The following is a 24,893-nucleotide window of genomic DNA, read 5'->3' on the forward strand; positions in this document are numbered from 1 at the left end:
AACCTGCCAGCCGTGGGCCAATCGCGGCGGTATGCGGGCGCGGGCACAGAAGACGGTGAGCAGCGTGTGCCTGAGAAGACGGTGGGTGAAGCTGCGGGCGGTATCGAACAGACGACTGGAATTGGCGGAGAGATGGGCTTGGAGCATGTGAGAGAGAAGGGGAAAAGGGGAGCGTCAGGGAGGATTACCTGCAGAGAATGTGAAGCATCTGGAGTCTAGAAGCTGGACATGTGAATGAAGCGCTGGATGGATGGGCTGAGAGAGTATGTACCTAGGTACTCTAGAGATGGGGAGCTGACTGACGTCATGGAAAGGACCCTTTTTAGGGACCCAGAGTCAGGTACCTCTGGAGTGATTACGGCGTGACCCAAAGCACCGGAAATGTAAATCTAGATACCGCACAGAAGCATCATGAAATGGCCGCGATCGTCTCTAACACGAACATGCTTCGCTCCCACAAGGCGGCACACGAGGGAGGGAAAATCAAGATTCCCTAGGACCAGGGTTGGTGCATACGTCAAGGGTCCACCGGGGAACTAGCAGCTGTAACTGTACTGTACATACTCCGTGCCTTGTCAGAATGGTGAGGCGGACGGGACGCCTTACCGCAACAAGAGGGCGAGTGCGCTATTGGACGGATACTTGCAGTGAAGTGTGAATGTCGGTGCAGCTCCCCGGAGGAGAATGGCCGGGGGTGAGGATAAGAAAGAATTGAAGAGAAGAACTGGAAATTGTGGTGATGATTTCAGCGTTGAGTAATGCTGTACTTTGGTACCTACCTACTGAATCTAGTAGTGCGCCAAAAGGGGAAATACGAAACCGTTGCATCGCGATGGATGGTGGTCATGATGATGCCGTGACAGAGCAAAATCATCTTGACGTCATGGAAGCCCTTTGTTTTCTTCTCCCAGATTGCTCTTCTCGGGACATGAAGCAACGTTGAGCTAACGGCATTCCATTTTAGCGTTTTCTTGGGTGTTTTTTTTTTTTTTTTTTGGCGTAACATCGACACAACAGGCATGGATTGTCAACCTAGAAACGGCCCGGGCTGATATGACGAAAGGACAAGAAAATGATGCGCCCATCCACCAGCCAGACAACAAATGCGGAAGGGGGGCAAAGAGCGGACAGCAAGTGGGTACCAAAATGAAGTTTACAGTAGAACCGGTGAGCGGCAGGAGATGCAGGAGGAGCCAGGGATGGCGGTCCAATGTGCCTTGTTTATGGCTGCAAACATGTTGTTGGTACGGTAATGTAGGTGTGAAAGAGGTACGAGTACTTGGCAGTGGATGCCTTGCTAATGCGCGTATCTATGTGGTGCCTTTCGTAATGTATCTTTTTTAGATGGAGTGTAAGTTTTTGGGTGTGTGTGGTTCTTGCGGGAAGCTTTGGGTGCAGGGATTGTTTGCGGCCCCCCAGGCTTCGTGTATAAGAGAAGCACCATCGCCACCTCTCTTTCGTCTGCTCTCTATTATTCATTCCTACTCAGCAAACAAACACTTGACTATTAGTCGAATATTCTCTACAAGGCAACTTCACCAATAAATATTTGTCATCTCTTGACTTTGAACCTTACCAAAACACTACTGCTCTGCGACATCGCGTCCTACACAACGCTCTCCTACTACATCCACAACCACATCAACACACAACCACCGTCTATATCAACTCATAAACACTTTTCACAATGGGTGCCGTCGTATCTTGTGTAAGTACCTTCCATCCATCCATGTACCCAGACATGGCAAGCCAAAAAAGGGACCCACCTCTAACAGCATCACCAAACAGTTCGAGGCCATCTTCCGAACCATCGGCAGTGTCATTATGGCAATTATCTCCGGTATCGGCAATATGCTCACCGCAGTGATCCAGGGAATCGTATCATTTTTTGGTATTATCATTTCTTGTATAACCTGCGGTCACTCTGGAGGCAACAGGCGTTACAGGCATCGTGGAATGAGAGGTTCCGGGATGCGAGGTTCCAGAATGCGGAGCACCGTATAAGGGATGATTGGAGCCTCAGAGAGGGAGAAGGAGCATAAAAACAGAAGGACAGTGCCTTAAAACATTGTCTTAAAATCATGGCGAAAACTCCTGGTGCTCTGCTTCACGAACCGGTTATGAATCACGACATGACACAACACACACTACCCCCAACGAGCAAAGCAGGACGGCTTCTTTGCAGCGTGGAACGACGAATCACACTTTTCCTTGCTTCTATGTACGATTATTGTTGGACTCTTTGAGATACCTGGACCTTTTAGTCGCCCTCGAGCGGTACATCTTTGTTTCTTTTCCTTTGTCTGCTGTATTACTACATTATCAGATAGTCTGAATAATTGACACTATAACCGATATCTTTTCGCTGTTTCTTTCACAATGTTGCTTACTATGGACTAAATCAAAGAGAAATACTATCCAGCACCTCAAGTTGACTATCCAGAACCTCAGCGACTGCGTGAGATTCTAGTGTTAGAAGACCTTTGTAGTTATCCGGCAAGCCATGAGTATCTGGCTCTTCCACAATATGCTCTTATCACTTGGGGACTTTCAGCTACTATTAATATTTTCAGCTACTATCAATATTTTATTCTAGCATCTGCTACTATCAATATTTTATTCTAGTATCTGCTACTATCAATATTTTATTCTAGTATCTGCTACTATCGCAGCCTTTTGTTAGTATCCGCCACATCAATATTTTATTCTAGCATCTGCTACTATGATATATCTGCATCGGACACCAACGAAGATGCCTCTGCACACCCTGTTCCAGAGCAGCCAGTCATAATGCCAACCAACGCCGAGGTTTCTCTAGGAGGCAGCCTCGCTCCCAATCATCACGCCTCGCAAGCGAGCCAAGTTGACGCCTGCCGCTGCTCGTGCGCAGAAGAAGATCGAGAATAAGAATAAGGGTCGCCCCAAAAAGGCAAAAGCAGGCTCGTCTGTTCCGGTAGGTAACTTCGAGAAGTAATTTAGAATTGAATTGGCTCCTGGCCCTTGGTTGGGTTCCTTGGCCTGTCTCTTGTTTCGGGATTTGGTCAATGGGGCGTCGGGTGCAGATCGCTTGGGTGCCATTGTGTAATCAGGGGAATCGAGATATGAAATTGGCGTAGGTTGGGGGGCTTGGACGATGAGGGATTGGATCGTTGCGGTATGTGGGCGGATAATGCTTCGTGATGTTCTCAAAGATGTCTCGTGGCACAATGGACAGTAATACTTGGAGATTTCTATCATGTAGATACAGGTACTTATGTATCGTGTATCAATTAGATATCTCGTCTAAATGGTAGCATAGAAGGCAGTTAACGTTGTGATGGTAGGAGCGCTATCCCTCTACCTAGTATCTAAATGGTATCATAGCATATGTACCTAGGTACAGACAGCGAAACGAAAATGCAACGATGCTATTGATACGGGTTCTGGAGTCGAGCCTCGCCGCGCTGTGTGGCCTCCGCTGTCAGTTGCTTCCCGTACGTCTCCTTGAGGTTTACCTAAAACGCCTTGGTAGGTGGCGTCTGCTGCTTCGGTTTGCCATCTATATGTAAAGTATGCATTAGTATGTGACTAGGTAGATGAACTCGTGGCTTTGGACAGATCTTGGTGAAGTTTACTAACTCCTGAGTAGTTTGTTGAGAGGCAAGTGAAGATTCGCAATGCTTTGAATGATCACACAGCTCCGAGAAAAGGCGAACGATGGAAAGCGAGAGGTACTAACGATAGTAGCAGATACTAGAATAAAGTATTAATAGTAGCTGAACGTACCTAGGCGATACGAGTAGATATTTGAAAAGTCAGATATGTACTACCTGCTGGATACAGGTACCGCACTGGTCGCTACAGCGAAGAGTGCCTAGCTTTCGATCGAGCTTGCAAGGCTGGCATTGACGATCCATCTAAGGGACCAACAGCGGCGCAACTGATTGCAGCACAGTTGAAAGCTGAGAGACCGGAGGAGTTTGAGTTACCGCGCAATTGGCTCAGATTTGCAGCAGAGCATCCAGACGTTGCAGGGAGATTGCGCCATCAGTCTGACTTCTTTTACAGCCATGGAGTAGAGGAAGCAGATATCTGCTACTATCGTCTGCTACTATCGTTAGTATCTGCTACTATAGATATGTTCCTCTAGTGTCTGGTATCATCACATACTCCCAACTACTGGAGCTCTACATTTGAGACACGAGACGCTGGATAGCAGACTTTGGGTGCTTGCTAGTATATCCCTAAATCAAATGCTACCTACGCCTAGTATGTCTTCTAATGTCACTCGAGGTGAGGACAACACCGAGGGGTTAACCGGCTCATTATGAAGGGAGCCCCTAGTCGTCCTCTTCCATCACGTTCCTGTTAAAAAACCCATAGATTTGCCTGGCCGATGTCCTGCCCACTATCGGCTCCAGCTCCTTCTCCGTCATGTTAGCCACCTCCCGAATATTCTCCGTGTCTAGAATGAGGCTCTTGATGTTTTGCGGCGTCACGCCCGGTGCGATGGACAGCATCTCCTGAGGCTCCTGATTAAAGACCTGGTCCTCAACCCTGGAATCCTTGTCCAGGCCCGCCTGCACTGCTGCAATCGGATCAGGCTCGTGCTCCAGCGTCTTGAGCGAGGCGAATATCTCGGCAGTCTCATATGGTGAGGACGACCAAATGATGCGCAGCTTGGGAAACGCAAGCGTCAACAGCACGAGCTTGGATTGGAGGTCCGACGAGACGTTGGTAGGAGCAACGCTGCTGAGGCTGCCAGAAAGGTCAGCAAAGGGCTCCAGGGTGAAGGACTTGTTCTGGTCGAATTCGATGAGTAGCATGGGAGTCTTGTAATGCTGAAACATGGTCTCCGCCTGGCTGTATAGCCTGCCGTCCTTGAAGGACGAAATTAGATCGCTGATGGACTTTCGCTCCACACAAATGTTCGGCGACAAGATGTAGTCGCCTACGGTAAGCATGCACGGCACCACTACCATGGAGCGCCCATGCAGTAGAGATGGCAGCGAGGACCTGAATTCTCGTACGTCAACGACGACCCTAGGCGGCTCCGCCGTGGCCGCCAGCTTACCGCCTCCGGCAATGCGGGTGTTGACGGTGCGCAGAAAGGCTTCCTGAGGGTCCTCAACTCCGTGCGGGTCGACCGTCATGACCAGCGACATGCTCGCTCGCTCCTTGATGAGCTTAGTGAAGGCGTCCTTTTCTCTCCTGACCGAGGACAGATACCGCTGCTCCTCCACCGAGCCCCCATAGTACAAAAAGTATACTCTGACGTTGCGATCATTGTGAGAGGACCGGTACACTTCCACACGGCGGATGAAGGCGGCATCAGGCTCGTACATGATGATGTACCGTGGCTTGACCTCCTCCAGCACGTGCTCATCCTGGTCTCCGTCGTAGGAGTGGACAACAACCAAGTCCTGCATCTCGTACAGCTGGTAGTAGTCCTCCATGTTCTCTAGCGGATCGGCAGCAATGTCCTCCTTCTGCTGGAGTGCTTCCTCTTCCGTAATCTGGACTTCTGCCATTAGATCTGCCACCTCCCCTGGCTTCTCGAAATATTGGGCAATGCTCCCATTGTCGGCACGCCCGGACATGATCATGGAATTTCCGCCGCCTCGCATTCTCCGCCTTTTGTTTGCAGGTGCCTTGCCCCCCCTGCCACTACCTGGAAGTCCCGGACGCGAATCCGTGGCGCTGTTGAGGGCCTTCTGATTCTCAGCGAACAGGCTGGCGCTGACCTGCGCAAATTGCCTCTTCCATTTCAAGTAGTTTCGAAGCCTCCGCCTCAGCATGAAGTTTGCCGACGGCTTGTGAGCTTCCTCGGCGCGTTCGCGCTCAAACTCAGGGTCGTCCACCACGGGAAGCTTATCTTTGTCCACCCTTGGCTTGACATGCATGGTCTGAAGGAAGTCGCGGAGCTGTCGACACGTATCCGTATTTGAGCACATGATTAAAATGCTTCCGCTAGAGTCATCTCGAACTTTGGGCTCAAAGAAAAGGTCTCGATCGATTTCTTCCAAAACCTCTGCTAGGATGCCCCATTTCGGCTGTTCCTCCAGAACGGGACGCAGAGAATCAATGTTTTCGCCACTCTGTGATACGCTTTTGGGATTGGCAGAGTAGACTCGCCTTCGTGCGACGTCGAATATGGTCTGGGCGGCATCCAAGAAGAGCCATGGGGACTGAGATTGCCGGGTCGATCCTGGCGGAGGGGAGTGCGCGGCGTGTATTGTGTCAAGGTGCTGAAGAAAGGACACCGCATCATAAGTGAGAATGTTGCTGAGAAGTCCACGAAGGATAGTCAAATCGCTGACAATCTGGCGTGTCTTCCAACTGACGCGGTGCCAGTTTGGATCTAACTGGCGACGAACCATGACGTCAAAGTTCTTGAGCAAGGCACTGTCTAGGTTCCAGTCTTCCATTTCCAAGCCCGAGTTACCCTTTTTGAGCTCGTGGATGCTGACCTCGACGCACTCCATGATGGCGTTCTGAATGTCTCTCATCGAATCTGACATAGGGACCTCAAGCTCAATGACCTCGGCCTTTTTCTTACCTTCGAGGGACTGAGCTACTGTGACGTGAAATCTCGGCCAAAGGGACGCCTTTTTGAGAAACAGATTCCTCATCATGGTGGTCAACGGTGAGAATCCTGTAGTGAACGGATCCGGGTTGTCTGAAAAGGCTTTGAGAAAGCCAACCTTGTTCTTCTGCCTGTACACTCGGAGGATGAATGCCTCTAGAGATGTAGCGATGATTCGATCTGCATGAAGGACAATAAGACCAGTGATGAGCTCGGGATTTAGCAGTCCCGTCAGGAGATCGACCACAAGGATTCGAGATGTGATGCTGAAGATGCCTCCAATGGCATACATCTTTTCCCTAGCACCGACGGTCTGGGAGTCGGTGTTGACGACGGTTAAGCCCCGTGCTTTGGGAGACGCACTGATAGCGGCATGTTCGGCCAGTGCCTCGCCGATCCAGTTGTTTTCGCGGTCACTTGAGCCAACGAGAACAATGAGGTTGCTGCCGGCAGCATCGTAGGAGTGGAGGAGGTTTGTGACCAGGCGCATCTGGCCCAGGCCGCGGGCGAGAATCACGAGCTCATCCTCAGACCGGAGCTCTTGGAACAGCTGCTGCTGGTATTCCTAATGGTGGCTCGATTAGTTACGAGGCCAGTTAGAGAGACAATAGGGCAAACCAACCAGAGGCAGCGAGAGTTTGACAGGCTGCGGCGCATTGTTGGTCGACATGCAGGGCACCGTGATGATGCTTCATGGCCGAAGCGTGAATCTTCATGGGCGACTAACAATGGAAGTTCAATCCGTTATCATCAAGTACTAACAAGGTGCCTCTCCACAACAAGACGGAGCTGTTTTAGTGCTGCCGTTTAGCTCTGTGGACCACCGTTTTTAGCACTACTAAGCTATTGTGCTGTAGCATCTCCGCTTTCCGTTTAAATCACGTGCCTGTAATCGTTGGTACCTAATCCGTTTCCAACTCGGAATGAGACGAAGATGCCTGATGCAATAATGACCATTTCCATGCAACGAGAATAATGCAGAGAATAATATCTAATGTAATCCGTATTGATGGCAGCAAGTGTCAGCCCATAAAATTCTTGATACCCAAAAGATTGTTCTTACATTGTGGCACGTAGGACCTTTGCAAAGCCCGTTTTTTTGACCTAACTTTGACGAATACCCATGACGTTGACTGAGACGTCATCCAATCGACGCCACCAGCGCCCAGATGCAATCGCCTTGATCAAGCTTGCAGCTTTGCCGGCTTCAGCTAGGCGCTTTGGGCATATATATATACCAGAGCCTGGTTTGATGCCAACTTGGAACTTTCAATCTCATTCTTTAACTTTGAACAATTGCATGGTTCTTCTTCGTGACAAGGCTATTTCACATTTACGACGCTACACACATACAAAGATACTCCCTACAACTACCAAGATCTCCAACATGGACTCCAGCAACAACCAGCAGAAGAAGGAGGTATGTATTCATCAACATTCATCTTGTGATTTTGCACCCCATTGCTGACACGAAATCAAAGGGTGAGAAGCAATTCTCCATCCAGCCGATCAACGAGTCCTCCAATGTCGACCCTAAGTTTGCTGCACACCAGGCTCACCCCGGCCCGGCCATCTCCCAGCAGATGCCGCCTCAACAGGGCACCAAGGAGGAGCGCCAGGCGAGAAAGGAGGAACTGAACAAATAAACAAATAAACAAATAAACAAATAAACACCAATACCAGCAATTACGATGAACACCCTAAATAAATAAATTTTAATTCTCTTCTTATTTTTGACTTGACATCCACTCTTTGATGACGTGAACCTGCTTTCTATGCGACTTGTAGCTGTCCCTTCGGGCACATGTACCCGTGCAACAGCAGTCATGATGCAACACCTACAAACTCCCATCAAATCAAGCGCCTTGCCCATATTGTCTGCCTTGGCGCTTGTATCCTCCATATTGCGTCTCCTATTAAAACAGCCCATGCAGCCCAAGTGCGATCCATAGCTTCTGACCCGTTCTGGAATCATTCAATCCGTTCGTCAGCGCTGAGGAACTGGTCTCGTGCTGTTCTGCGTGATGACGACAAGGGACTGCGCGGCTTTGAACAGTCACTGAAATCGGATGGATTGAACGCTGGAGCCTTATTCTGGCTGATTCTAGCGCCTCTCCCCTCCCCCCGCGGGCCTCCGGCTCTAAATTACAGGGAGCCAGTGCGTGCGTATCCTCGCAATTAGTGCCCTGTACAGCCGCTGCGGATTCCACAGACCCCCCCGAAGCGGAGCCCCCAGAACCGCTGCCACCGCCTTGCCTTGCGGATTCCGGTTCCTTTGTCCGAAACGCATTTGCTCACTCACTCAACCTCACCTCTCCCTCTTCCCTTTCTCTCTTGTCCTGCAAAACCTCCACAAAACCTCCCTTGATGCCTCCACCGTTGGAGACGCACGCCCGACTCGATCCCCGTGAGAAGCAGCCATCATTTCTTAGCGTTTTCGGCCCGAGGGCATCGCCCACGCCTGCCTGGGCCTTGCACCGGTCATTAATTAAGAACTCAGCTGCTGCCTTTTTGACAGCGGGCGCCAACCTTGGCTGGCCAGACGAAAAGAGGAGACGGTCAAGCTACCATCTCATCTAGGCCCTCCCCCTCTTTCCACGCCGCCAAAACGACACTACGATAGTCGCTCCTCGACGACTCTTTTTGCCTCTGCTCTCCCGCCATCTCCCAGCGTCGCCTCGTCCTCCTCGCCCCTTGATCTTGCCGCTTCTCTTCGTCCCAGCGACCGCTCTCCAGCGGCTCCACCGCCAACATGCCCTCCATCCTCAACGACGACGACAAAGACACCGTCAAGCGCTTCGTGCCCAAGCAGTCCAACAAGATCCAGGCCGTCGCCGTCGCCAAGCTCTACGTTGCATACCCCAATCGCTCGAAATGGACCTACTCGGGACTGCAGGGCGCTGTTGTGCTGGCCAACGACTTGGTCGGAAACACCTACTGGCTCAAGATGGTGGATATTTCGGTATGAATAACCCTCGAATTGCCTTTCCCCCAAAACCCGTTCGCCATTAGTCTTTCCCACACAAAAGAAGGACGGGAAGTGAACGCAAGCGATTGAAGAAACAGAGAGAAAGGATCATCATGTTAACAGCTTTGGTAAATTGAAACAGCCCTCCAACCGCGGGGTCATCTGGGACCAGGAAATCTTCGATTCATGGAGCTACAACCAAGACCGAACCTTCTTCCATACCTTTGAATTGGAGGAATGCCTCGCCGCGCTCAGCTTCGTCGACGAAAAAGAGGCTAAGCAGTTCAAAAAGAAAATGGACGAGCGAGAAAAGAATGCTAGCCGAGCCACGAAAGCAACGCCTTTTGGCGGATCCAACCATGCAGCGGGAGGAGGTCAAAAACACAGCCTGCTGGGAAACATCTTCCACCGACATTCAACGGTCTCCATGATGCCGGATACTACAACCTCCAACTTGTCGGGCTTTTCTCACAACTCCGGCTCTTCGGTTAGCTTGAACGACGGCCGAGGCGGTTCCGAGTTTGCCCTCTTGGACGCCTTTGATCCCATGTGGCGAGAGCATTACGGCCATGATCTCAGCGAGAAGGGGTTGACGGACGACTTTATTAAGGACAACCAGGAGTTTATTGTCGACTTCCTCAGAGAAGAACAGGCCAGGCTGAACAGAGAGGCAGCAGCAGCAGCGCCGCCGCCCGCACCACCCGCTCCTCCTGCTCCTCCCGCGCTGCCTTCACCTTCGACCAACGGCCATGCCGTGAGGGCGCCTCCTCCTCCTCCGCCTGCGTCTGCTCCTGCGGCCGCTTCTCCCATCCCCGGTTCGCCCAATGCCAAGAGGGCCGGGCCGCCTCCTCCTCCGGCTCCTCGGCGGTCGGGCGGCAAGGTTGACGGTGATCCCAGTCCACCGAGAGCACCATCTCCTCCTCGGCCGCGATTCAACGCTCCGCCACCCCTGCCCGACGCAGGCAAGTTTGCGCATCCAGTCGTCGAGAGGAAGAAGCCCGTGCCTGCTGCTGCTCCGTCCGTCCCCGGACCCCCGCCTCCTCCTCGAGTACCCGCCAAAACGCCTCTCGAGCCCGAAGACCAGCATCACAGGTTCAATGTCCCGCCTCCATTCGCCGGCCAACGCGCCCCTGCGCCACCAAGCCGCGGGCCCGTCCCTCCTCCGCCTCCCCCTCGAGGCAGCGATGCCAACGCACCGGCTCCCGTGGCCCTCCCTCCACCGCTGCCTCCAAAGGTGCCAACCTCGAGCGCTCCTCCACTGCCACCTCCGAGTGCCCGGCCAGTCCCTCCTCCGCCGGCAGCCATTCACGTACCGCCGCCCCCTCCTCCCATGCCGGTAGCCAGCAGCATTCCAGCTCCTCCTCTGCCTCCGCCGATGCCATCACCAAGATTGCCTCCTCCGTTACCCTCAGTCAGCGCTCCTCCTTCGGTGCCGCCGCCGCCGCCGTTGCCTTCACCAGGGGCTGGAAGCGCTCCTCCTCCACCTCCACCTCCTCCTCCTATGCCTGTCGCCAGCGCTGCGCATCCACCTCCACCTCCGCCTGGCCCTCCCCCGATCCCGGGAGCTGGCAGTGCACCTCCAGCACCACCGCCGCCTCCACCACCCGGTCCCCCGCCAATCCCAGGAGCCGGAAGCGCTCCTCCTCCCCCACCACCTCCGCCATTCCCTTCGGCAGCAGGCGCCCCCCCCCCTCCGCCTCCGGCAATGCCAGATCGAGATTCTGGATATTCATCAGGACCTACGGCACCTCTTCCCAAAGCGGATGGTGGGCGTGTGTCTCTTCTTGGAGATATTCAAAAGGCAGGAGGCATCGGATCACTTAAGAAGGTCGACAGAAGCAAGATCAACGACCGCAGTGCGGCCACTGTTGGAGGAGCTTCTGGTTCGGGCGGTGGAGCTGCGCCTAGCCCTGCAGCTGGTGGTGGCATGGCGAATGCCCTGGCAGCAGCTTTACAAAAGAGAAAGGATAAAGTCAGCAAGAGTGGTAAGTTTTCGCCTTTTCTATTCCTTATTTCAGTGAGAAAGATACTAGAATACTAATCCATTTGTATACATAGACGATGAAGAGGAAGATGATGACTGGTAAAGAAGAAACCTGGAGTATTAAGAGAAGAGAGATTTACGCGTCAGGCGGCATGATGCCTATGATGGCCGGGAAAGCAAACGACGCAGAGGGAAACCCGCATTCCCTACTATTATCCCTAAGCCTTATGAGGGGATCACGATGGCTATATACTAAGCTGCCCGCAACTCACGGCAGTGCCAGCGTGAGGATTTCTTGATCATCGGTTGCTGCCGCAAAAAGAAGGGACAGTCAAAAGTCGCAAGCTACAGAGAGAGAGAGAAGAATATGGCTTGTGTTTTGGAGTGGCAAGCCCGTATGGGAGTCTGGAGTTGTTTGGAGGGGAGGGCCTTTTGATGTCATTGCTCGATAGATTGATTGGCTTCAAGTTTGTTTTTGGTAGCATAAAGTACGTTTTTGAGTTTCCCGCTTTCTGTTTGTGGTGGGACAGGTTATAAGGATTTAGGGAGAAGAGGAGGGAGAGTGGGAAATATCAACAAAGATTGCACAAGAGAGAATTTGCAGCATGCATAGCAATATCCACACAATATGAGCAAGATCGTTTCTCATCACAGGTGACTTGAGTTGTGGCAAAAATATTATGTAGTCGTAACCATAAGAAAAATATGTAGTATCAACAGTCCTAGTACTAGTATAGATGGAAAACATGAACGTGTGAAAAGACAAAAAGACACCATTGTGACGAGCCGCGCCGTCTCTCCCACCGCGGCCATCGAAAAACCTCCACTCCGTATAACTGTCGTGGGACCCAACGAGCAGCAGCCGGGAGGGAGCAAGGTTAACTTTTGAATTCTGCAGATCTGAAGTTTTCCTTGCCCCCTCCATCATGCCACGTCTAGAAAGGTTTGAGAGAGAAGACAGCAGTGCCAAATCCCCAAGGGCGTAGGCTGGCCCCTTTGTTTTCGTCGGGTTCGCCCCCCCGCTTCTTCCCTAGAGCGCACAGAAGTGGGAGGCGAAAAAAACGGGCAAGGGGGCGTTGTCGAGTATTGATGTGAAGAGAGTAGGAGGAAAGGCGAAAAAATAATGATGGATCCTTTTCCCTCGCAAGTTGTTTCCCCGGGAGGCGGCTCGGAGCTGCGCGATCAAATGTCGTCAATGTCGAGCTCCTTCTTATCGTCGTTGTCCTCCTCAGACTCGGACTCGTCAGCGCCGAACTCGAAGCCGGCGTTGTCGTCGCCGTCCTGGCCGTAGGTGTCGGTCTCGTTGATCTTTGCGTTCTCGGGCAGCTCGCCGAGGTTCTTGAGATTACGGGCCTCGTCGGAGGTGTACTTGAGGATGACGTCGCCCTTGCCGTCCTGGAAGTCTCGGAGGGAGAGGAGGATGATGTCGCCCTGGTTGATCCAGACCTTCTTGCGCATCTTACCACGGATCTAGACGAGGAGAAGTATTGGTTAGCCCGATTTTCTTCCGTTTTTTCTCTCGCTGTTTCTCGATGCAGGGTGGTGGAGCGACGTAAGCAGCGTCATGCATGTGATGTGTTGATTTTTCTCTCTGTGTTGTTGCTTTTCAGGGGGGAGTTTCAAACGTACGTTGGCGAGACGCTTGCTGCCGTCAAAGCACATAGCCTCGAGTCGGCCGTTACCCAGCATCTTCACGACCTGGGCATACTCCTGGCCGTCCTCCTTGAAGGTCAGCTCTCGGCGCTGGTCATCGTTCTCCTTGGTTCCTCTTCTGCGGTTCTTGCCGCCCTGTTATGCGCAAAAAAGAAGAAGCTGTTAGCCGTTGGTTCCAAGTCATCAGGTAGGATTTGGAGAATTTTTTTTTTCTCCGATCGCCGCGTCAGGGGAAAAAAACCACACAAAAACTTGGCGGGGGAGGGGTTGTTTTGGAATTAATTTATTTATTAATTTCTCTCGCCCGGTTCCCTGTGGTTGTTTCCCCTGCGAAAAAGAGGTGCAAAAAACGTACTTTTCCCTTGTTCTTGGGCATCTTGACTGTTGGCTCGAGAAATCTGGAGTGTCGGTGACCGGGGGATGCAGGAGGTCAAAAAGTCGGCGACTCTCAGATTTCTTATGTAGGGGCGAAATATTAGCATTTGGGCGCAGTCGACGAAAACGCATGCGGCTTTGGTGACTCAATAGTCACGTGATGGGAGTCACCCGTCAGCGCCCTTTGCTGTTTATGATTCACGCAACAGAAGTACCCTAGAGAGCTGAGGTACCTCAGTAGGACTTGAAATGCCTTGTATTACCCATGACGCTGAATAGTTGAAATGATAACATTCCTTGAGTAATAGCAAAGGATTTTGACTCATTCCCGGGGCAAAAGTTCATATGCACGAGGTACCCAGATTACGCATCTACCTCAGGCAAGTGTGGCTGAAAATTGAATATCACCAAGCGTAAAAGATTCCGCCAAAACTTGAATCCAATGAGGAAGTATAAGAACAACTTCGGTAAAAAAAACATTTAATATTTATATGGCATGATTCCATAAATCCAATTTGGCTGCCTCTCTCTTTCACATAGCATTTGCTCTCTGAAAAATCTCTGATCAACTGTACAATCCACAGTGGCGTTGAGGTACGTGTACTTACATTTTCCTGTGGTACCATTCAGGCACTCAGGAACTAAAACTGGTGGCGATGTGTATTTTTTTCCTTGGCTCTTTTCTCTTCTTCCAACACTTTCAAGTTCTTGCGCCACACCTGGATTACATAATCACACTCAAGCTCTGCAACGTCCCAGGTGAAGCTGAAGCTCATCGTGAGTTTTATCGAAGCTCATAGATCTATGTAAACACTTTGACATTACAGCTCAAAACTACAAGACATCAATGAAAAGAACTTACAAGCAAAACATTTAAATCACTTGGATCAACTCATAAAATAGCATAACCAAAAGTGAGAGGGAAAAGGGGACCTTCTCTATGACAACCCAAATCACAGCACCAACACCATCATGAAAGTGGCAGCTCAGCTTCCCCTGCCTCTGAGGCATCTCATCACCAAGAAACTCACTCAAATCTCATCTCCATCTCTTATCCCAACGCAGTCCCGATTCTCCTCCACCAAAGCCCCTCGCCAACCACCCGCCCCCTCCCAGCGAAAACCCATCCTCCGAGACACCATCAGGCGCTACATCCCCGAAGAGGCCAAAAAGTTCGTCAAGCCCGACGGCAAGCTCCTGACGACCCCCGAAACTATGGCCTTCTTCCTCGAGCACAATCTCGAGCCTGACAACGGCGCCGCCCGCAGACTCACCACGGGTCCTGGCCTGCAGAACGTGTCCAAGGCCTATCACGCAACCATCGCTTTCAGTCCGCGGCACATTATCCATCCGCACGACCTGCGCTTCTTTGATCCTCGGGGCCATCCGCTTGCTGCTCCGAGACGAGCAAAGTATCTCCGGAAATCTCAGCAGGAGCCCCTTTGGATCATGATCACAGGTGCTGGAGCTGCCTCGGTGGTGCGTACCCTGACGCAGAGACGGCTGAAGAGCGCAATTTACCGGAGTCTGGAGGACCTCGGCTTTCAGAACGGCGTGGGAGGCGGGAAAGAGATTAGGGGTACTCTATGGATCACGATTCACAACCCAGTCGCGGCGTCGAAGCTGGCCCCTGAGCCGTTTGGGGAGGCTGTTGCTCGGGCACTGAAGAGCAGATGTAGCCAGCCCTTGAGATGACGGAGATGAGGCCTCTTCTTTCTCTCCCTCTTTATCTGCGGTTGGTCTCCAGATCTCAAAGGCTAATGCTGTATATTTTGAGTATACGGCCTGGTAGATCCCAGTCTCGACCGTATCAGATCAAGGATATTTACAGGCTTGTCATATATGTTTGACCAGCCATCTGCCCGACCCGTCGAACTTGGAATCCGAATCCTCCTTAACATGTCGTCTAAACACATGCTTATGGAATTAATCAGCTCATCTCTGTGCTCCAATTTGAAGCTGGAAAAGCCCATGCTAGATCTACGACGTACCCAGCACTTGTACAATACCTTACTCATCTTTAAACTTCTCAGGACTACCACCAACTACCATCAGGTACTTCGTCCATCATTTCGTATCATCAATAGCGATTCACATTCGCCTTCATAGCATTTTCAGACGTTAGTTTCGGGGGATTCTTGGTCTGTGTATAACGAACCAACCAGCCCTTGGGGCCCTTGGTGCAATCGTCCTTGAAGAAATCATCACACGTACCATAGGCGCTTTAAAAATCAGCGACAATGTTTTCATTAACAGTGTCGAATCACTTATTCACACATTCGACAATGCTGCAACCATTTTCAAAAATAGATCAGCCAGCTGTGTACTGTTTCGTTTGATATTCGTATAGATGAAATCATCTCCGACATCAGTCGTCCTATAAAATGATATAATCGAGCTACAGCCGCATGTTACAAATCATCTCATGCAAAAGTGATATAAAAAAAGAGCCGACATGGACCTTGCCAACACATCTCTCAGCCAATCGCAGCCCCATCTTGACAGAGACGAAGCCAACCTCTCCCCTTTTCAGCCGGCCCCTAGACCTCATCCGCCGAAACAAATAGATATCTCAAATCTCATACACGTAACTGGGCACAAAATGCCATCAAACGCTTCCCTCCAACGCCGGTACATGCTCTTAGTAGTCCCTGAAATCCTCCTATAGACAAGGAGTTGGAGAAAAAGAGGGCCATGAGAAAGAAAAGAAAAAGGACAAAGAAAATTGGCCGGCGGAGTTTTACAGGGAGCTTCTCTTGTCTGAAAAGACATCGCCTGCTCCTTCGCCCTCTTCCTCTGTCGAGTAGGCAACATACTTCCCCTTGCCTTTAACATCCGCCGTCATTGTCAAACCAAGCTTGCTCTCCTTCATGCTCCGCCGGCTACCGGGCCTCTTGTTAGTCGCCTTTTTCGGTGTTGCCGTCCCCTTGCGGCTCTTTGGTCGATCCGATCTTCCCACTTCGAGAGGAGATCCCATCTTTAGGTCCTCACCGGATGAGTTTCGTCTCGTCGTCGGAGCTGTGGAGCTTTTCAAATCTCGCATTTCTTTGATAACATCTGCAAAACTTTCTTCCAGGGTCTTCATGCGAGCGAGAACCAGCCTTCCCATCCTATCGCGATCCGCTGACTCGGCTTCCCCCTTACTTCGCAGTCGACTGTCCTTCATCATAGCCATGGCCATCTGCGTCTGGAAACTACCCGCCAAGCCAGCATTGATATCTCCAACAAAGGGGAGATTGGTGTTATCAGATAGAATGCTGAGATCAGCAGAGGATAGCCTTCGAGCAGCACGTTCTCGAGTTCTCTGATCCATGCCCAACATGGCGGATTTGTTCAAGTTGCTCATACCCGCCAGGCCATGAGGAGGCATGGTGGAGCGAGTATTGAGGCTCGGCGGAGAGAAGAGCGATCGTCGAGGGGGGCTGCGCATGCCGGTAGGCGTAAATGATTCGCCTGCTATCATGTCTGCAACTTGGCCGCCCCGGCTTCCAGGCACGGGCCCTTTAGGCGGCGAGGCTGAAGCGGAGCTCTCGGGAGGCATGTCCATCTCCCCAGGATTGTATAGTATGGTGTTTGTAGACAGTGTGCGATTGTGTATTCCGGTTCGCCTGGGCTTGCTGGGAGGCTTTTCTTTTTCGTCCGAGCTATGCGAGGAAGCTATAACGGCTGACCGCGCTCCCGTGGGAGTTGTTGTAAAGTAGTCATCAGTTTCGCTCGGGGCAGGATTTCCTCCCCTCGGACCATTGGGATCGGCGCTGGTGCCGAGGTCGTCTTCATCTTCATCGTTTGTTACCAGTTCATCATCTCCATCGGCATCGGTGTGGTCTTTATACTCGGGCATCAGATGGGCAAATCGAGGGTCCATGAACCGGGGATCCATCATGGGAAAGGCTCGATATGAAGTTCCCCCAACATTGGACGCAAAGTCTGCCGGATCGCTGACAATGGACCTGAGATCGGATAGCTGCCTAGAGTTGGAGCGCAGATCCCAGCCCATGCTCATCCTCCTCTGCCAGTCCGGCACAGCTCTATTATCCGTTGGAGGCCAATTGGTGCCGCCGGCTCCGTCCTGGTCGTTACGATCCATCCAATTTCGAATTGCCGTCTGTGTCTTTCGTCTCTCATGCCTCCTTTGTGTCCTCGTGGCGTCGGGCATACGCAGGAACAGCTCATCGAGGGCTCTATCCTTTTGATAACCTGCCACAGACTCTTCGCGTACGCGCATGCTTGGGCTGAAAATACTGGTTCTGTTGGCCATGTCTCCAAAGGAAATGGCCCGACCCCGACTCCTTCCGGGATTCTCCACCAGATCTGTAGGCTCAAAAATGGACGGCGCCAACCAGAATCTTTCGTACAAGAATATACAGAACAAGATGGGACAGTGAGTCACCTTGATGATGATGCGATTGAGCAAGACAAAGTGGCGAAGTGGCATGCAGTAACGTAGAGGCATGAGTAGCCATGCGAAGATGTTGGTAGGTGCGATGTAAGAGAATAGAGCGTCATTCTTCACCATTGAGATGGTGTTGATGGCGAAGAGAAATCTACATAATGGGTTAGTGATGAATGACGTTGCAACAGTAAATATGGGAATGGCACATACTGGTGCTCTTCGGTGGCATTGGAGGCGATTGCCATGAAAGAGTTGGTCAGGACGGTAATGAGAATTGTCCTGGGTTAAACAGTTAGCAAACTCGAAAAGGAGACTCAACAGGATGATGGTTCGTTGGAGCACATACACAATCAAGAAATGACAGATGATAAGGAACAAGCATAACAATGCACGCGCAAGCCAGTTGTACGATGGCCATCTGTGGTCATGTTAGTTTCAAAAATTGTGAGGCATGAGGCGTGAAAAAAAGGGAGAAGGGGGTCATACACATCCCACGCGGCGGGTGTGAAACCCATGAGGATCTGGAATATCTTGTAGGCAACCTCGCCACCATCACTAGAGGCGGTGGAGGAAGTGAAGAAGACAAAGAATCCGCTACAGACAATGAGAATCAACACACAGATAGCCGCCAAGTCTGCCGCCATGAGCCGAAAAGCAATAAGCAGCTGAGAAAAGTACTGATAGTGGTCCAGGATGCTGAAGATGCGAGGCAGCAGCAGGATGGCATTTGCGGCCAGTACATCGTAGGCCATGGCATTCCAATGGTGAGGGTCGGCGAGGAAGACGCCATAGACACGCATACAGTAATAGGCAATGAGCAGCACCAGGATACCCAGGTCAAAAATGTTCCAAAAGCTCATGATGTACAGTGCAAATCCCTGCTCATTGAAGCCCACCAGTTCGTCAAGCATAAAGCCAGCGCTCCAGAACCAAAAGACCAGTTCCAGGCCGGTGATTTGTGAAGATCGTCTAGATAGGACAGCCAAGAAGAGCCCGATGAGAACAGCAAGGGACAGCGTAGATAAGAAGGATCTATATCGCGGCACCCTGAGGCGAGACAGCTTAAGCAGTGATGCCTGCCTGGGGTCGTACAACATCACAGTTCTCCTGCCAGGAGGAACGGCAAACTGCCCCGGTTTGGGAGGCAGAGAGCCCAGGAGAGGAGTCCTATCATCAACTTTGGGCTGGCTATTGAAGCGCGAAAAGGGGCTCGAGGGCGACTCCCGGTGAAGGCTATCGGCAGAAGAATAGAAGGAAATGGCACCATTCCAGATGGCCTCCAACTGCTGGACCACAACCGGGTGGGCGAGGAAATGTTTAGCCGAGGCTCGGATTGCAACCTCTAGAGTTGACGTCCGCGACGCTACAAGGGGGGTGTTTTTGGACCTGCTGGCAGAGCTGCCAGCCGTGGGGGGTGGTCGTGCTCCGGGCATACCTTGCAGGGGGTAGAAGTCGTAGGCCAATGCATCAATCAGTTCGCGGGTAGAGTATTCCTTGAGCAGCTTCAGAGACAGCAGCTCACAGACCTTGGCCCTCGTGTTGCTGGTGCCAGCATTGGCGGCATACATCTGGCCTTCCTTAGTGAACTGCAGACAGTTTGCCATGAGGGCATAGAGAGTGGCTCGCGAGAAGTGTTGATTGCGAATCTGTTGCTGCATGGGCTTGATCAGGAATTGAGAAACTTGGGGAGAGCGTAGCTGGTCCCATGTAAGCGTCGTCTCAGTACGAGAGCTAACGATGATTCGGATTGCGTGAGTCAAGCTGTAAACCGGGAGGACGTCTAAAAAAGAGGGAAACAAGAGTGGCGTTTAAGTCAGCTAGGAGGCTTGGGGGATACTTGAAGGCTCGTGAAGCAGAGGGCCAGCCTGAAGATTGTGAATATCATACCAAGATGCGTTGAGGAGAAGAGTGGAAGGACGGGCAGCGTATTGCGTCTCCTGCGGTGGCGTTCTTCGTCTCCATCGTCTCCTTGACCCCCCTGATCTCGTCCTGCAGCATTGTCGGTTGCATAGCTATAGGGATGGCGGCGACGGGCGTTGTTGCTGCTGTTGGTATCATCAATGGGGCCCGGGTCCGTTTTGTTGTTATTGCTGTTGTTGTTGCTGTTGTTATTCTCGAATCCGTCATCTTCATCTTCGTCCTCATCCTCGTCCTCGTCTGCCTCTGTAAAGTCCGCCGTGGCATGAGCTCGATGGACGGCAAATTGGCGAAGCGGCGTGACGGTTGATGGCGAGACGCTCTCGTGTCGAGCAGATACGCGACGGGGAGCTGGTCGAGGGCGACGGAGCGCTATGGACGACATGGTTGGTGCTTGAAGCCGGAGCGCCTGTGTAGATCAGTGCAGCGGCAGCAGCAGCTTGGAGCGAGACCCGTCTGTCTCTCAGCACTCAGCCGGGAGCGCCATGGGGGGGATTTGCAGGGGAGGTCGAAATAAGGCAAAAGAGGCGACAAGCTCCCGCTTTCGCGAGCTGGAGTGGAGAGGAAGAGGAAGAGGAAAGGGAAAGGGGAGAGAAAAGGAAAAGGAACAGAAAAAGGAAGACGAGCAGAAGAATCGCGGATGGCGAGAAGCACGACGGGCTTGGACGAGTGCAGCGGTCCTTCTAATCTGGGTTGGGAGCGCAAAAGCCCACAAGCGGGCTGTTTGGCAGGGGTGTCAGTCTTCCCCAGCCTACGGTACAGTTGTGGTTTAGTGGTTTAGTGGTTTATTAGAGGGAGCCGCGCTAAACAGGAGCTCTCTCGAAGCTATCCCGTAGATTGTCGGGCGAGTGTCCGTTCCAGCTGAGCTGCTGCTTTGGATCTGATCTGCATCAGCTGGGCTTCAGCTGCCTCCCTGTCACGATGCCAATGAACAAAAACAAATACCTCCCAAGATGCTGAATACGGAAACTAGAATCTAGAAACTAGAAGCCAGAAGCGAGGAACGAATAAATCCATGGCAGAGGGAGGGTCTGGTCTGTGCGGAGCCTGGAAAACAAACCCAAACTTCTCACAACATCAAACGTGCTTGTCCTCGTGGTTCCTCCGCCATGTGTTTCTGGGTCGAGTTTGGCTTAGGACCCCCTTCCATAGTGTTGCAATGCTACCTTAGTAGTCTGGACGGACTCCGTATTTATCGGTCACGGTGATGATTTTCGGGGCTTCCATTCCCTGGTTTCCCATCCAGACCGTTAGTTTAGCTGACCCGCAACGGCATAACGCATTCTGTCTTCTGGGTCGTGGGATGAATGGAGTCGCCGATGCATCATTTCTGATCTCTTCTCAGTTTTAGCGGGCTTGTACCCTTGCTTCGCGCATCAAACACCAGAGCGTTACTTTGATGCAAGGACATCATGAGATCAGCAGCAGATTGCCCATTTTCTGGGGTGGTACAAAAAAGTCCCTGCATTTTGGCGGACTGATTGATTGATTGCTTGATTGATTGACTGATGCCCGCATGTATGTAAGTACTCCGTACAGTAGAGGATGTACATGATGATGTGTACGCAGCGACTTTTTATGTGCTCCATGCCACATGCATCCTGTCCAGAGCCAACCGGAGATGCAGCTCATGGGACGCATGACTCCCGTGGGCGTCGATCTCCAGAAAAAAAAAGAGGGTGGGCTTCCCACATGCCAGACAAGTGCCGCCGATTGGGGCATTTTGTTTCTCCCTCCTGCTCGGGCTCTTTGGTCTCCAGGCGAATCAAATCAAATAGGCTGGGGAAACGCTAGAGAGTGACTCGTAGACGGCAGAAGATGAGCGTGTTGCTCCGTTGCTACTTAGCTGAGAATCCGTCGGGCGGCTCGAGATGACGGACTGCAAAACGCCATTTTAGAGGTGTCGTGACCTCCGAGGCGTGCGCTGTGCCGAAAGAGATCGCCGGCTCGGGCTGCCTGACGGTCTCTGCGCCAGACTGGCTAGGTAGCTTGCAGTTAGGATCACTGATGCGATAAGCCGGTGCGGGCTGAGGCGACCATGAGGCCATTCGCGCCAGAGCTAGCTCCAATGCTTATTGCAAATAGCGCCGACGGGTGGCGGGCATTCACCGTTCCTACGAGCTAATAGCAGCGGTATAGAGATACCTAGTTCAAGATATATAAAGAATCAAATCCGGTGTGGCTTGATTCGATATATTTAGTAGATCCAGGTAGGGTATTGATAGCATGAGTACCAGCTCTAGCCATGGAATTCGGGATGTGTTACTATTTGTCCGGGCCGGGACCATCTCATGTCTGTTAAAGGCAAGGGTCATGAGATCAAGGTCAACGATGGAGAAATCGGTCAGATCAACAAAAGAATCATATATGACATGTTCCATTCCATTTCAAACGTATGGGTGTTTAGGAAAAGTTAAATGTGCCTGCAGCGGCATTGATGCAATCTGCTCCATCACACCCTCTTGCACTTCATCCAATTCTTCGCGCATTCTTTCATTCATCGCATTACTTTTCAGTCACTCTTCGGTAGACTTTATGTTCTGGTCAACATCACTTTTACAAGCAGCTGTTTGGGCATCAACCCTGGCCTTGATACAGAATATTCAAGTTAACAAGTGATGAAATAGTTGTGTACTTTTGCTCCGTGATATCATTGCAAAATTGCTGCAGCCAGGTAGAAGAGAGGCTTCTACTGGGGAGCGATGCATAAACAGCAAAATCTAATTGTTGGATGAGGCTACGAAGAGAACACCCTGCCTCTTCTGCCCCTTGTCCTAGAGAGGTGTACGTTTTAGGAAGAACAAGAGCAGGTCGTCTACTAAGTTCAAAGGTAAGAGCAATGGCAGGAAGACCAAATGGCGAGTGTTGAGGTAGAGCAGTAAATGAGAGCCGGCGTATACGTTCTGGGTAGACGAAAACGTAGGTAAGCATTGATGAGGCCATGCCCGGTGCACCCTCAAGTCTCAGACTTGTATGGAGTCTGAAGAATGCATGGTTATGCTGTCCAGCCCAATGTAAATCAAGCAAGATCTTGTAATACTTGCACGAGAATACCTCATTGTCTCAAAGATTATTACCTATGGTGCCGGATGTATCTCTGTGACCGCAACTTTCTGCTGCAATCGCTCTTTTACCTGTCACATACGAGTATGTTCAAGAGCCCAGATATCTAATAAGCGAAGTCGTCTTGCGCAATCATATGGAACGCGGGAATGTTTCCATATTCATTTCATTGTATATCAGTTCTTACTGATTGTTGCCCGACATATCGCCTTGTGCTGTTTGAAATGGGCAACCTGACAAGCCCGTCCGCAATACATGACCCCCTTACACCTCCCGCACAACCTCAACGGCACAGAATCCTTTCCACAATTTGCACACCAATGCAGCGGCAATGATAAAGCTCTTTCCATCCCATTTCCACTCCTCACAACCGCCAACAGCTCCTCGGCTCTCTTTCTCGCCAGTCTCAGCACCCGCTGTTCGCCCAGGCTGACGTGCGCCGCCGCCCATGCGTTCCCTCCTGGAAAATAGACGCCCTCTGCGAGGTTTTCCTGTAGCTTTTCTAATCGAGTGCCGAAGCTATCCAGAAGACTTCCAATCGATTCTCCCACAAACTGCAGAACTTCCGCTTCCTTGGCATCGCCGATTTTCTCACGTATATCGAGTTTCTGAAGCGCTATGGCAGCAAGATCTGATTCATCCAGCCGCTGAATACGGAGATATTGAAGGACGTTCTTCGGTAGAGGATCTGTGAGAGTAAGGGAGATGGTACAAATCGAATCGAGCCCGGCCAATGCCCAGAGCTTCTGCTTTTTTCCGTAAAAGGGGGCCATAGGATGTGTTGAAAGAACAAGATCATAGCTGTCGTTAGGGTTATCGGGCATGACAAAGCCATAGAGACGCAAAAGACGATTATTTGGTATAGATCCGTAGAAGATAGAAACCTAAAGAAATAGTTTCAAGTAAGCGTACATGTAGTACAATCAGGGTATAAGGTAGATTTACCTGGTCTGCAATTTCATAGTTCTTCCCCGCAAGGACAGAGAGGCTTCCAGACAAGGGATCGTAGGCATGGCACTGCATAACCTCAGGTGAGTGGTTGAACATATCTGCAAAGGGCGCCAAAACCCGAAGCGATTTTCCATCAGGCAGTACGAAATCCATCGCACGACTCCAGATGCTGCAGAGAGCCCATTTGTACTAAAGAGAAGAGCAGGAGACGTTGGTCAATGGTTCGCAATATCCATCACGCGCATATAATACCTACATCTGCGATAGTGAATTTGTCGAGTGGGAAAAGATCTGGATGCAATCCAAGCAATCGCATAACCAATCCCCTGTAATCATCCTCGATTATCTGCTTCAGTTGGTTCGTGACGGTATATAGTGAAGTCCCGGCGCAAACTTCCAATTCGTCCTCCTCAAAGAAGATGCTTGAAGAGTAGCTCGCGGGTAACGCCGCCACATGACTTCGTGGGCCATCATATCCAGACTCGCGCGATCGTACGAAAAGGAGATAGATAGCTAAGGTATCTTCGACGGACAAAGGCGGCTCTGTAGAGCGAAGGACTGGCCCAAGAAGAGGATCTGCGTATACATGCTCGACTGTCCAGAGGCAGTCACTAGGAATGGTGAGAATCCTTTCTCCTTGCTTGAAAGGCCGCAGTGCTCTAGCACCGCGCCCGGTGACCGGAAAATCGACCAGCTCCAGGTCATCCAGGCCTGTCGCCCCGGATGCTTTCAGCCAGCCCTCCATGAGATCAGATCATAAAGAAGAATAGAGAGAGAAGAGTCGAGCCGTAACTGTCATGAGTCGACATATCGAGCCGTCCATGGAATTTTCGTAGTGGGACATGGAATCGACGGTCTGTGCCATGAACGCCACAAAGCTTCCGTCCAACAACCTCGGAGAACTCTAGCTCCATGGAGGAGTTTTGATCTCACCCAGCATAGAGGAGGGTTTAGGGCCACCAGAAGTTTGCTCTATGGTAATGACATTGACTTCTTTTCATCCATGGATACGCATTTGAGTCCC

The 24,893-nt window shown here is 51.3% G+C and overlaps 10 protein-coding genes across 10 annotated transcripts; 4 read left to right on the forward strand and 6 right to left on the reverse strand.

The window, feature by feature from the left end:
• Positions 1–1,473: 1,473 nt before the first annotated feature.
• M431DRAFT_502806 (hypothetical protein) lies at positions 1,474–2,496 on the forward strand. The gene is made up of 2 exons (XM_024918215.1): positions 1,474–1,708; positions 1,789–2,496. Exons 1-2 carry the CDS (start codon positions 1,688–1,690, stop codon positions 2,002–2,004), a joined length of 237 nt encoding a protein of 78 aa, XP_024780340.1. The 5' UTR covers positions 1,474–1,687; the 3' UTR covers positions 2,005–2,496.
• Positions 2,497–4,105: 1,609 nt separating this feature from the next.
• Positions 4,106–7,293, reverse strand: M431DRAFT_515108 (hypothetical protein). The gene is made up of 2 exons (XM_024920264.1): positions 7,188–7,293; positions 4,106–7,130 (listed from the first exon to the last, which is right to left on the reverse strand). The coding sequence occupies exons 1-2, from the start codon at positions 7,233–7,235 to the stop codon at positions 4,320–4,322; spliced, it is 2,859 nt and encodes a 952-aa protein (XP_024780341.1). The 5' UTR covers positions 7,236–7,293; the 3' UTR covers positions 4,106–4,319.
• Positions 7,294–7,588: 295 nt separating this feature from the next.
• M431DRAFT_502809 (hypothetical protein) lies at positions 7,589–8,310 on the forward strand. The gene is made up of 2 exons (XM_024918216.1): positions 7,589–7,985; positions 8,047–8,310. The coding sequence occupies exons 1-2, from the start codon at positions 7,689–7,691 to the stop codon at positions 8,209–8,211; spliced, it is 462 nt and encodes a 153-aa protein (XP_024780342.1). The 5' UTR covers positions 7,589–7,688; the 3' UTR covers positions 8,212–8,310.
• Positions 8,311–9,317: 1,007 nt separating this feature from the next.
• Positions 9,318–11,620, forward strand: M431DRAFT_73419 (hypothetical protein; the record flags this gene model as incomplete). Its single annotated transcript, XM_024922124.1, has 5 exons — positions 9,318–9,527; positions 9,676–10,316; positions 10,712–10,767; positions 11,324–11,518; positions 11,592–11,620. The coding sequence occupies 5 exons, from the start codon at positions 9,318–9,320 to the stop codon at positions 11,618–11,620; spliced, it is 1,131 nt and encodes a 376-aa protein (XP_024780343.1).
• Positions 11,621–11,806: 186 nt separating this feature from the next.
• Positions 11,807–12,572, reverse strand: M431DRAFT_192940 (hypothetical protein). Its single transcript, XM_024913222.1, has one exon. It carries the CDS (start codon positions 12,443–12,445, stop codon positions 12,059–12,061), a length of 387 nt encoding a protein of 128 aa, XP_024780344.1. The 5' UTR covers positions 12,446–12,572; the 3' UTR covers positions 11,807–12,058.
• M431DRAFT_502811 (hypothetical protein) lies at positions 12,573–13,688 on the reverse strand. Its single transcript, XM_024918217.1, has 3 exons — positions 13,526–13,688; positions 13,147–13,305; positions 12,573–12,987 (listed from the first exon to the last, which is right to left on the reverse strand). The coding sequence occupies exons 1-3, from the start codon at positions 13,544–13,546 to the stop codon at positions 12,700–12,702; spliced, it is 468 nt and encodes a 155-aa protein (XP_024780345.1). The 5' UTR covers positions 13,547–13,688; the 3' UTR covers positions 12,573–12,699.
• A 713-nt stretch (positions 13,689–14,401) lies between these two features.
• M431DRAFT_502812 (hypothetical protein) lies at positions 14,402–15,671 on the forward strand. The gene has a single exon (XM_024918218.1). It carries the CDS (start codon positions 14,518–14,520, stop codon positions 15,238–15,240), a length of 723 nt encoding a protein of 240 aa, XP_024780346.1. The 5' UTR covers positions 14,402–14,517; the 3' UTR covers positions 15,241–15,671.
• Positions 15,672–16,285: 614 nt separating this feature from the next.
• Positions 16,286–20,240, reverse strand: M431DRAFT_70788 (hypothetical protein; the record flags this gene model as incomplete). The annotated part of the gene is made up of 5 exons (XM_024921821.1): positions 16,286–18,089; positions 18,149–18,217; positions 18,285–18,356; positions 18,425–19,718; positions 19,826–20,240. 5 exons carry the CDS (start codon positions 20,238–20,240, stop codon positions 16,286–16,288), a joined length of 3,654 nt encoding a protein of 1,217 aa, XP_024780347.1.
• A 2,087-nt stretch (positions 20,241–22,327) lies between these two features.
• On the reverse strand, positions 22,328–22,864 carry M431DRAFT_193068 (hypothetical protein). The gene has a single exon (XM_024913224.1). The coding sequence runs from the start codon at positions 22,796–22,798 to the stop codon at positions 22,433–22,435; it is 366 nt and encodes a 121-aa protein (XP_024780348.1). The 5' UTR covers positions 22,799–22,864; the 3' UTR covers positions 22,328–22,432.
• A 230-nt stretch (positions 22,865–23,094) lies between these two features.
• Positions 23,095–24,614, reverse strand: M431DRAFT_70864 (hypothetical protein; the record flags this gene model as incomplete). The annotated part of the gene is made up of 3 exons (XM_024921829.1): positions 23,095–23,802; positions 23,864–24,058; positions 24,126–24,614. The coding sequence occupies 3 exons, from the start codon at positions 24,612–24,614 to the stop codon at positions 23,095–23,097; spliced, it is 1,392 nt and encodes a 463-aa protein (XP_024780349.1).
• Positions 24,615–24,893: the final 279 nt, after the last annotated feature.

This window comes from Trichoderma harzianum, assembly GCF_003025095.1.
Source record: "Trichoderma harzianum CBS 226.95 unplaced genomic scaffold M431scaffold_1, whole genome shotgun sequence".
Taxonomy (NCBI): Eukaryota; Fungi; Ascomycota; class Sordariomycetes; order Hypocreales; family Hypocreaceae; genus Trichoderma; species Trichoderma harzianum.

What these genes read in the sequence shown, in the direction of transcription:
- M431DRAFT_192940 (XM_024913222.1), bottom strand. Translation starts at nt 12,445, where the DNA reads ATGATGGAGGGGGCAAGGAAAACTTCAGATCTGCAGAATTCAAAAGTT.
- M431DRAFT_502811 (XM_024918217.1), bottom strand. Translation starts at nt 13,546, where the DNA reads ATGCCCAAGAACAAGGGAAAA. An exon ending in TGCCCAAGAACAAGGGAAAA is followed by an intron (nt 13,306 to 13,525) that starts GTACGTTTTTTG and finishes TGCGCATAACAG; the next exon opens with GGCGGCAAGAACCGCAGAAG. An exon ending in GCAGCAAGCGTCTCGCCAAC is followed by an intron (nt 12,988 to 13,146) that starts GTACGTTTGAAA and finishes CTCCTCGTCTAG; the next exon opens with ATCCGTGGTAAGATGCGCAA.
- M431DRAFT_515108 (XM_024920264.1), bottom strand. Translation starts at nt 7,235, where the DNA reads ATGTCGACCAACAATGCGCCGCAGCCTGTCAAACTCTCGCTGCCTCTG. An exon ending in TCAAACTCTCGCTGCCTCTG is followed by an intron (nt 7,131 to 7,187) that starts GTTGGTTTGCCC and finishes AGCCACCATTAG; the next exon opens with GAATACCAGCAGCAGCTGTT.
- M431DRAFT_502809 (XM_024918216.1), top strand. Translation starts at nt 7,689, where the DNA reads ATGACGTTGACTGAGACGTCATCCAATCGACGCCACCAGCGCCCAGAT. An exon ending in ACAACCAGCAGAAGAAGGAG is followed by an intron (nt 7,986 to 8,046) that starts GTATGTATTCAT and finishes ACGAAATCAAAG; the next exon opens with GGTGAGAAGCAATTCTCCAT.
- M431DRAFT_193068 (XM_024913224.1), bottom strand. Translation starts at nt 22,798, where the DNA reads ATGGCCTCATCAATGCTTACCTACGTTTTCGTCTACCCAGAACGTATA.
- M431DRAFT_502806 (XM_024918215.1), top strand. Translation starts at nt 1,688, where the DNA reads ATGGGTGCCGTCGTATCTTGT. An exon ending in TGGGTGCCGTCGTATCTTGT is followed by an intron (nt 1,709 to 1,788) that starts GTAAGTACCTTC and finishes ATCACCAAACAG; the next exon opens with TTCGAGGCCATCTTCCGAAC.
- M431DRAFT_502812 (XM_024918218.1), top strand. Translation starts at nt 14,518, where the DNA reads ATGAAAGTGGCAGCTCAGCTTCCCCTGCCTCTGAGGCATCTCATCACC.